Here is an 11109-nt window from a genome sequence, read left to right as displayed (position 1 = left end):
GGATCAGTCTTTGATAGCAGAGGATACAGGATAAACAGGGCATGTGGTAGCTATTGGTACAGTGTGGGAAAACCGGGCATGGCTGCCATCTCCTGGCACACAGGAGTGTTTGGCATTCTTTTTGAGGGTGTTGGCTGGAGGGATGTTGTTCTTCACTGCAAACGGCTGTCGGAGTCCGGCTCTCAGCAACGCCCAGAACATGCCCATTGAAGAGCAGGACGCTGACATCATTCCCACAGCTGCACACAGCAATGCTCCAGGTCAGTACACAGCGTCCTTGGACATCACATTACAATAATAAGAAACAGATTACCATTAAACAATGCACAGACATGCTCCAGGCCCCTACAAGCACAAGGAGGATTCTCAAAGCATGTCTCCCCCCTCCTTGCTCTCTCTCCCTCTCCCACATGCTGGTACTTGGAAAACAGGACAGAAAGGGGCTTCAGGGTCATGGAGTCCAGTCCCCTGCTACTTGCCCCTTAAGGGGTTTTTAGCTTATATGTATTCGTGTCCAACATTGTCCTCTAGATTGAGTAGGTTTTTTTCTTCCCTCCCTGGTGCTGATCCTTTGCTGTTTCTATGAGCAGAAATTTCATTATTTAATCACATATGTATTAAATACTCGTGGCGATGGAAATCAGATTTGGTTCGCGTAAGAAACGTGGAGGGGTTTGGCACAGAAGAGACCATTTGTTCTGACAGTGCCAGCGGGGACAAGCAGAGCCTGTGAAGGGGAAGGAGAAAGAGGTTTGCTGCAGGAGCAGACATCAGAGCAGAGGGGTAGGTGCCAAAGTGTGGCAAGTATTTTGAAGGCTGCCTTTGTCTTTTAAATCTTTCATATGCTTTTGTGATAGGGAGGTTTCCCTTCAGGCTTCCAAACTTGCGTAAGATACAGCTAAAACACCATTGTTGCTGCTGTTGCTGTAATTATTATTATTATTAAGCATACCAGCTGGAGGGCTGATGTGACTTTCGAAGGTGCAGGGCTGGTATGGAGCGAGGTAATCTTCCTGCCTGCAAGGGGCCTGTGTCCTCACATGGGTGAGTGCAGGTGGCACGCCAGTTCCAGGTCAGGGAGGATGTTGATGTATCCATGCTATAATCTTGTTATTAATCACAGTTAAGAACTAGCCTCTTCTACAAGCTGGAACAATGTTTCTACCAGTCCACAGGGACAGAAGAAAATGAGAGAGGACCAGCTGTCTGCTGTGGTTACCTCTGTAGGTTAGCAGTGTGGTAGACCCACCTCTAGGTCCTTCCATGCCAGTAGGAGCACAGCAGGGATACAGCAGATTGCAAGTCTCCTCCGCCAGCTGAAACTGGTGTAAAAATCTCCACTGGGCTGACCTTGAACTGGCAAGCTTCCAAATAGACCAGAAAATGTCTGCCCTCCTGCCTTCAGCGGGAAAGGGATGAGCCTTTCATGAAGAACCACGCATGCTGGCTAATTCCTAAAAATGAGTCCATGCACTTCAGTTAATCCAGTCACTTCTGTGCATCCGAATGACTTGGCAACGTCCAGAGCTGACACTAGCGGTAGCAGAACTGTGGCCCATGACAGGAATGGGGGTGCCAGAGATCTCTGCCTCGTTACAAGCCAGTGCTCAGCTGTAGCAAGAGACTATCCCCAGCCAGATGTGACTGGGGGAGGCAGAGGCACCAGCCTGTGACACTGTTTACTTCAGAGTTCAAGGTCCACTAAGAATGGAGCAGTTAACGCTGCCCTGTTCATCATTTCTGCTTTATCACATGTCGTCTTGTTCCCTTAGTGATAGTCCTACACATTACAGGACCATCACCACTGCAAAGTTCTTGCCTACTGGACTAGGATTGCTGCTGAGCAAATGGGGACAACTCTGGCTCACCCCTCTCATTCAGACTCACTTCTACTGGGGCAGGGCCACAGGACCCTGATCACACTCCAGCTGGAGTTGTTACAGCCTCCATAAAATGCTGTCTCTGCTTTCAGCTGCCTCCAAGATCCTGCTTCATTTCCCCTCCCAGAACAGCAGCTGCTTACACTTCAGAAAGGGCTATTGGATACTCGGGAGCCACATTTGGCCTAGGAAGAGCTGAAGAGATCTGGAGCCTGGGAGTGTGTCAGGTGGGAAGTATTACATCTTCTCACTTTGTTCTTCTCTTCCCTAGTATTTCACTTTCAGGAACCTGTTGTCGCTGCGTTTCTCTTTTGGGACTTCTGGCAAGACTAATTAGCCCTTCAGAGGAGGAGGAACAAACAAACAAGAAGTTGGGCAGAAAATCAGATAATGACAAGGGACAACAAATGAAAACATTTGTTTTGGGAGTAAGAATCAGAGAGTCAAAACTGTAACTATAGGGAGTTGAAAAGGGGTGTAAAACAGCACATCCTTGTACAGGCACCCACTGCTCCCAGAGGAGCCAGTGGACACTTGCCAGTATTGCTTTGAGATAGGATGGTGGAACAGGAGTAGGCCCAACAGCTTCCAGGGTGCATGTCCAAAAATCACCAGGTTGCATACCCATCTCATATTCTTGCTAGTGCTGACCTTCTGTTATTAATCCCCAAGGCATTCTTCTCAACCTGAAGAGAATCACACCTACTGCACCAGCTGTCTGAGAGAAGTTGCCCTGGATAATACTGCAGAGACCCTTGTTAAATGATCTGAGGAGCCTAGTGGGATCTCATTTTCTTCCTCCTTCATCAATCATTTTGTTCTCAATTGTTCTGCTGTATTTCCTGATTTCTCCCTTGCTTTTCTCCCTCGGCCATCACTCCACCCTCACCCCAAGGCTCTCTGGCCTGGGGCTGAACAGAGGAGTATTAGCTGAAGTTCAAAGCAAGAATAGGGTTCCTCCTGGTGTGCCAGGAATAACCCATCTGTCCTGCAGTAAAGGCACTGTCCTCTACCTTGCCTGCAAGAAAACTATTTCATGGTAATAGTTCACTGAGATGGGCCTTGGACTGTCAGGAGCAAGGTTGGAGGATCACAGCAGTGCCTGTACTCACCCTCAGATGATGCTGCAGGAAAAAGCAATTGATTTGGAGCAGGTCACCATGTTGCTGTTATAGGATCAACTTTGGTCTGATATATATTATTCCTTACTGGACTACTGGTCTTTCTCATGTAGAGTAATGTGGTTGACACAGCCCTAGGTCTGGACCATCTAATGCCTTTCACCTAGTGCTACTTACAGAAGGCTCCTGTTCTCTTTCTTGGGTCTTCTCAAAACTAATTATCTCCCATCAATCCCCGTTTCCTTCCTAATTCAAATTCACGTCTTCTTTAATCACCAGGCAATGTCACCATCCTACTCCACAGAGTTGGGCCACCCAGCCTGCCATCTTCCTCCATAGAGTTGGAGTTTTAGGTACACTGAGCTCCGACCTTTCCAAAGTCAAAGTCTGACTGCATATTTATTCTAAGGTACAGAAAAGTAGTGACATCTGCCAGCATTTTTAGATTATTTCATGTGAACTAGCAATGTGTCAGTAATTCCCACACTGCTATGGGTAAAACCTTCTCTGTGCAATGCTAAGCTGTGTGCAAGATTCTGTGATGCTTAAGTATTTATGGAAAAAGACATGGATGGGTCTTCAGGTCTTGCAGATTTTCTTAACACCTGAGGTTTCCATTTTGTGTTAGCCATGGACGTTACACATTGTTGTATAGCTTTGTGCTCTTGTACTTTCTGGATTCGCAGGTGGGACTCAGCTGACTTCTGTACCGTAATGAAGTTTCAAAGCAAGACACAAATGAAGATGTTTGAAGATAGATATGTTGATCAAGCTCAAATCCAGTTGCCACATTCCACAGCAGACCAGTAATTTACAAGTTATGTTGCTGAATGGTTATGGACCCAGGTGCACTCAACTATATGTTGATCAAGTGATTTGGTTTCTCCCTAAGGGAACAAAGAGTTAGCACTAGAATGGCCAGAAAGAAAGCATGTGACATCCAGGCTGAGGACCTGGACAGGGGGAAGAAAACTTTGGCCATGTGTGTACACTGCTTGGCGTAATTTTATTTGGTTAACATAGGAGACACTCCCCAGCCAGCCGTGCTCAGCTTTAGATACTCTCTCAGACAGCAGGGCCTGGAGCTGCTTCCTCAGCCTGCAACTTTTCTGCCTGTCTTGATTGTCTGCTGAACATCTGGACACTTTGGCGTGGCCAAAGGATACTATAAGCATTAATCAACTAGAAGAGATAGGCATGGTTCCCACCAGCCCCTGCCTTATTCTTCAAATAATCGTTTGTGCCTGCATGTTGCAGATCATCAACAGCAGCACATTCCCCAGTGGGATCACACAATAGGCCTCCTGCTTGGAGAGGTTAGGAATCATTAAATATGGAGCTCCCAACATGATTCATTCAGATATTTTGCAATATTTGCAGTGCAAACTGAAAACTGCTGCAAGGCCCAATACACCTATATCTTTTTTACTTCTGCCTGTAGAGATAGCTCAGAGCTTTCCATATCTCCTACCTCACCATTCCACTCAGTGCTTCCAGATGGAAAAGCAGGGATTTTTTTTACTGTGTTCCCCCAGTTTGCAATGAACAGCTGGGATTGCAGAGTGCGGAATTACAAGGGAAGGATGTGTGCCCAGGAACTCAACAAGAAATGCAAAGTTTCCACAGAGTTGACATTTTCCCTTTTATTCTGTTGTTTCCACAGTCATAAAAACAGGGATAATAAAACCTTAAAATGAAGCAATATAAGCCTCAGTAATATAATTGTATTACGTTGTAATAAAAGCAGTAGTATAGTAATAATATTACGTAAATACTAACAGCACAAAGTGTTTTCTGAAATGTACACACATAGCCGTAAAAGTGATCTTCATAAGAAATTCTCAAAAACAGAATGCATTGCTCTGATTACTAATTTGGAACAGATCAGAGCAGGAAAAATGTTACTCACTGGTCTCTCAAGAGGGTACTCTCAGAATCTGACCGCAGAATCAGCAGACATGAAATGCCTGATCCTGGGGCTTGGTCCCCACCCCCACTGAACTCTCAGGAAGCCTTGTAAAGACCCAGAGCACTGTGTCCTGGCTGCCTGGCTGCACCATCTGAACTTCTTGATGGTTTCTCACGTGCTCCTTCGGCTGTGTCAAGCACTGAGCAATGCCCAGCCAGTGATAAGGCTCTTCTCTGGTGACAGCACAGAACTCATAGTTCAAGCCCGTAGTGGGGAAGACTGCCAGGGACTGCATTTTCCAGTCTTGTAAATAATGTTGTAATGCACAAAGGGAGCCTGAAGGCATGCTGCTGATGCTCGTTAGTATTCAAAGTTTACCAGCGGAGGAAGCCCCTAGCAGGAAGAAAGAAACATGAACATTGAAAATTAGATGTCAAAAGCTGAAGTTGTCTCTTCAACATGATACAGAGTTTGAAAATGCAGCATCTGGTCCAAGAGATCACTCTGATCCACCTTCGCCTTGTCAGATAAACTCCCTTGGGACACAGCTTTCCAGACAACAAGGTAGCACCTTGGAATTTACTGTGCTGTGTAAACCCCTCCTAGAAAGGCATACCACTCAGAAACAGAGGCATTTAAAAGGTGGCAGATGGAGTAGCTGAATCCAGGGGAAGTGGAGCTAGGTCCTGTGGAAAGGCAGAATTTTGGTGTTTAGAAAGGCCCTCTAGAGGTCTCTAGTCCAACAACGTGTTTGCAGCATGGCTAACTCCAAAGCTAGATCAGGCAGCTCAGAGGAAAGTTCTCAGTGTCTGCAGGGTTGGAGGTCTGACAGCCTCTCTGGGCACCTGTTCCAGTACAGCACCACTGTTAGGGGAGACTTTTTACTTCTGTCCAGTTGGAATTTCCCTTGTTGCAGTTTGTGCCTGTTGCCTCATTTTCCCTCTGTGCAGCCGTGAGAAGAGTCTGGCTCTGTCTTTGCTGCCTTTATGTAGTGGAGAACTGCAGTTAGATCCCACTTAGCCACCTTTTCTTTAGGTCTAACATAACCAGTTCCCTCAGCGTCATGCAGGGCAAGTGCTCCAGCACCCTGACCATTGCAGTGGTACTCCACCAAACGGTTCCTCGGTGTCTTTCTTGTGCCAGGAAGGCCAGGACTGGACACAATGGTCTATATTGCTCTGGAGCATGTGCCTGGAATGAACTCTCCTCATTACACCTCTGTGCTCAGGGGTTCTTGGTCCGCCCCAAGAATTGTGTCAGCTGACAATGGTCAGTGAGACTTACCTGAACATGCACAATTAGTACAATGGGGCTGGGTGGTCACAAGGGCTGAGCCCATAGACCTTCCCATTCCCTCTGCAGAGTGTTGGTGATTAGTCAGAACTACAGATGATGGGCCCTATTCACCTTCATTTTAGGGGTGGCTTGAATTTGGCTGAGGCAGCAAAGCAGTTGTTCAAGTGCCTGACTTTCAGCATGAGTGTCCCAGCGCAAGCTTCCTAGCCACCAGGACTCTGCAGTAATCACCAAGGTTGCCAGAGGCACGGGGAGTGTCAGGTCATTTGTTAGCTGGCTCTTTCAAACCAAGTCTTGAAGGGCATGTTTGCTTTGACCTGCTGCCCAGGGAACTGTGCTGAGTCAGCCGTAGTTTGTTGGTACTCACAAGCATTTAGGAGACAGCTCTGTTCAGCTCCCTGGTAATCATCACACCATGCATTTGATTGTGCAGTAAGCTGCTAAATTATTTAATCATCTCAGACAGTAGGAGACTCAGGAAGGCTGAAAGCCAAGGGGAAAATATCTCCTAAGCAGTTACATTGCATTAACTACTTTGTTAAATCAGCTGACTGACTGGATAAATGCCACTGACTGTATCCTGTCACCTGAATGTCTTATTCAGATGGAATGAGAAAGGTCACATCCTGAGGTATTAAAAGACCTATGTAAAGCTTGGGGTGGATGGAACTGAAATGAAGCCTAATGTATACCTTTTCCTTAGTCCCAAGTAAAGCAAGGCATTTATAGCATCCTAAAAACAGTTTAGCTTTTCTCCTTCTAGACTATAAGTTCGTGTCTGTAGTACATAGCTCTGTGCATCCCTCCCTCTATCTCCTGCCATCCATTCTGCTAGCCCCCATTCTACATATAGGGACTGGTTCAAGCAGAAACTGGCTTGCCCCACAAAGGGTGGCTGAGCCAGGAAGTTAACTCCAGTCCTGATTTTCTCTCCTGTTCAGTAGATCACCTTGTCTTCCTTGTATAGTAGGATTTCAGGCCTTACAAATAACTCCTGCAGTTGTATGGATTGCAAGAAATAGGGAATGTGGATGTCAGTCATAGGATACTCTTATGTGTAAGCTCTGATCCTGAAGGTGAATCTTGAAAGCGAATCCACCCATCTAGGCTTTTGAACTTGCTCAGAACTTAACTAAAATCAGTGGCCCTGTTCTGAGAGGCAAAAAGAGTGTACTTGAATCATGTTTACATAGCTGAATGAGCTTTTGGGATCAAATAGCTCCAGTAAGATGCAAGCTAATGAACTTGTAGCTTATCCATGTAAAGAGTTGAAATAACTTACCCTTTTCTTAGTAAAAAACCCTGAGAATATTGCTAAATCTCTTCTCTACTCCTGGCCACAAAGGCACAATGTAGCAGCATAGTCCTTGCAATATCCCACCTGCTTGGCCCTCTGTTGATGCAGCATCAAGCCCATGCTTATTTTTCCTACTATTGTTTCTGCTAACACCATTGTCAGAATCCTCCAAACCTCCTTTTCATAGGATTTTGCATTACTTTTCACTCTCAGCATTTTTTTCAGGTGCCTACTAACCAAAAGGATATGACAGAGCTCTGTCTGATTCAGAAAGATGTATGAAGCAAAGCTCCAGGGCCAATAACCTTCTTCTCCATGTCGGTATGCAACAAATATTTTCCACCAGTAACTGTAATCTGAGAAGAGAGATATCCAGTCACTCTTGATGAAAGGCTTGCCCAGTTCCTTCTTCAGGAATATGCCAGTGAGTCACTTCTTTCTCGGTAAAACAACAGTAAAGAGCTGGAGAAAGATACTCATCTGAGGGTGTTCATGCAAGGGACAAACAATGACTTGCAACTACACAAATAAGTTAGCGGAAAGGGGAACCAAAACTCTACAAATAGCAATATGTCTAAAAAGGGGAATTGCCAGAGACAGAGAGATCACTACAGTGGTTTGGGCAACCCCTATCACAGACAGTGCGTCAGGGCATAAAGCCAGAGCACGTTGGCCAAGGGAGAAGGTATTGGTGAGTGGCAAGCTGCTTCTCTGGAGCCACTGTAAAGGGAAGTGGCACATGCGATCAGAGCTCTTCAGGTGTACCTTTTGGCAGCCTTGTGCTTCATCACAGCAACTTTGGGTAAGACAATAAATTTGTTGCTTCAGTTATGAATCTGCCTGACTTACCTTGATGATCAGGGAAAACCTAGAGTGAACACCCTAACATTTAGCAGTTTCATATTGATCTTAGTGTTGATAGGATGGCCAGAGCTTCTGTCAATGCTCTGATGGTATAATCCCAGAGACAGGCTTCCCAAGATAAGCAATGTCCTTTAAGTTTACATTTGACTTGGTACGTTTTGTAGCTGCACACTCCAGTAATAAGTATCCAGGCAGTTATGTGAGATTCACCTCTTCAACTGTACATTCCCCCCTGTGAGCTACTTGTCTGGTCTATTTTTACAGCCAAACATCAACAGGCAAGCAAGATATACATACAAAAAAAGGCACACATGCAAGACACAGTTGTCCTTTGCGATGCATCGTCTGAAAGTCTCCTTTAGATATGTCTTGTCTTCTCCAGCTAACAAGGAAAACCAATTACTTGCTGCAGCTGGCAAGCTGATCTTCATATATATGCTAGGAGGGACAGGTTCTATCTTATGCTCAGGATTTTTCACTGTATATAAAGGAGGCATGGATGGCTAGAGAAAAACATAAATCTCCTTGTGCAGATTTGGCAGGAGGAAATGACCATGCTGGTCCTGCTGCTGTATGAGATTGGGGAAGAAATAAGGCAGAAGAGAGTGGCATTTTTGCACTCACTAGTCCTTCCCAATGCCAGTCATCACCACTATTACACAGCACAACTGCTGAGAACACACATAATCCCAGAACTTTCAATCCACACCTAGACAAAGCCAAAGAGTAGTTGGGTTACCTGCAAGATTCATTATATGTATAATGACTCCATTCATTGCTAGGTTCCTCAGACCTTGCCGGTTACGGATATCCAGGTGCTTGAACAGCTTGGCTGCATATATTTCCAAGGTCACACTAGGATGTACCCTCAGGAACTCCAGAATTCTTCTGGAGCATTTCCCACAGGGGGTAGTAGATAGGACCCAGGTGATGGAGCAAGAAACTGATGGCATGGCCTTGAAACAATTTTCCAAGAAGTTGACTTCAGCATGTTGGGTAGAATTGTTCGAGCACCAGTTCCTCCAGATGGTACCTCTGCTCCACCTGATTTCATACAGCAGGTACACCACCTTTGGATGTTGGCCAGGCAAATAATTTCTTTTGAAGTCATTTGGCTGTATCTTCCACCTGCAACAAAATTAGCAGCAGTGCTATGATCCTAGTGGTGTTTGGTCCCATTGTGCATTGCTGTCACAAATGCTGATTTAGGATCCTGCCAACTACTCCAATTTGTCATGAATTTTATTTGCACAATTTGATTTGATTCACACAATTTATTTAGTAGCAGTTTAGGATTTGTTTGTGGCAAACCGCACAATTTGATTGTGATATTTTAATAGCACTCAATCATCAGTAGATTATCAAAGTGATTTGACAAAATTAATCAGAAAAACAACTTAGTTAAAGATTTGAATATGGCAAGGTTCTCTTTATTACTGCATGGAAGAAGTACACAAAGGAAAAGTAAGTTATGCTTGAGTTACAATGATTCACAAAGAGATCGCGGGTGCAGGGGATAAGGAGGACCCTCCCGTTGAGTCACGAGGTTCAGAATAGACCCCCTTGCTTTCTAAACTCCTTCTCAGAGAGGAGTCTGGGTGTGGCTAGGTCCAATCTCAGTCTTAGACTTAGTCAATGGTTTATATGTACGGATAATATATGTATCTCTAGTAGCAGCATAAGACTCACTTTGTAATGAAATCAGTCATACATCTACAAACTACTTAAATCGATTCACACATGCATACACACAGACATGACTATATATTATAACTTCTCAGCTTTGCCTGTCTCTGGAAATTGCTTTGGGCCCAGGCAGCACACGGTGATAGAACTATAATCTCTTACCCTCGGTTGCTCTCTCTGGGTGCAGGATCTATAAAGAAAAGATTTGTGAGTCATTGGGGATAGTAGACCAGAAAACAAACTTTCCTCTACACCTCCTGTCCTGGCCCCTTTCAGTCTATACTCTCCCTCCCAAATATCTTTTATCTAAAAGGGCTTAATAAGTAATCCCTGCATAGCAGGATAGTCACTCTGGGATGCAGGAGCAGTGGATTTCTACCTGGGAGCTAAACTTGGTGGTTGTTTAAACCATGCTGTACATGAACCTTGCTCACTTTAACACATTAGGGTTGACTGTGATCTCACTCAAGTTTAGCTTCACTGACTTCAGCAATATAGCATCTGCTTTTCCCTGCTTTAATCAAAGAGCAGAAGCAAATGTCTTCTCCCTTTTTACCTTCCAAACTACTTCTACTAGGCAAAACTTGAGCTATTTTCCTGTTGGTACTCATAATGTCAATCTAGACAAAAACATTTTCACAGCCAACGGTTCTTTCTTAGTATGAAACTGTTTCAAAAGCTGAAAAAATATTAGTCCCAAGATAAAAATCAGTGCAGAAAGGAGGGCAATTTCTGACTAACAAATACCTGCTGTGTGGCACCACAGACCTGCCTCACTATATAAATTTTGCCTTTCGTGGAGGCAAAGAAGTTTGACCCTATGACGCATTCATCCCTTCCCAGCTGAGGGTCTAGATGAAAACAATAGCAGGTGATCAAGACTATTTATTTGTTTTGTGAAAGTCCATCCATAGCAAAAGTAAGCATCTATGAACCCTAATTTTATTGAGGAAAAGTATTAATTTACTTAGAATTAAGATACTAAAGGCACTTTTCCATAGCTCTTAGCTCTTTAAGATAAGGAATTATGAAATGTACACAGTGAAATTACATTTC

The 11109-nt window shown here is 44.6% G+C and overlaps 1 protein-coding gene across 4 annotated transcripts in view; it reads right to left on the bottom strand.

The window, feature by feature from the left end:
• Window positions 1-4743: 4743 nt before the first annotated feature.
• LOC118451892 (C->U-editing enzyme APOBEC-1-like) overlaps window positions 4744-11109 on the bottom strand; it is an 8265-nt gene continuing 1899 nt past the window's right edge. The window contains exons 2-5 of one of the 4 annotated variants that reach the window (XM_035890518.1): window positions 10216-10243; window positions 9107-9495; window positions 7741-7859; window positions 4744-6689 (exon numbers count right to left, since the gene is read on the bottom strand). In XM_035890518.1, coding sequence (XP_035746411.1) covers window positions 6681-6689; window positions 7741-7859; window positions 9107-9495; window positions 10216-10243 — 545 coding nt within the window. In that variant the 3' untranslated portion in view covers window positions 4744-6680. Of the gene's footprint in view, window positions 7860-9106; window positions 9496-10215; window positions 10244-11109 lie in introns of all 4 variants that reach the window. The other 3 variants (XM_035890517.1, XM_035890516.1, XM_035890519.1) reach the window with 3 other exon arrangements.

Source organism: Egretta garzetta, unplaced genomic scaffold (genome assembly GCF_000687185.1).
Source record: "Egretta garzetta isolate BGI_Z169 unplaced genomic scaffold, ASM68718v1 scaffold363, whole genome shotgun sequence".
Taxonomy (NCBI): domain Eukaryota; kingdom Metazoa; phylum Chordata; class Aves; order Pelecaniformes; family Ardeidae; genus Egretta; species Egretta garzetta.
The sequence above is the reverse complement of the archived record's forward strand: the minus strand, read 5'-3'. Positions and strand labels throughout refer to the sequence as shown.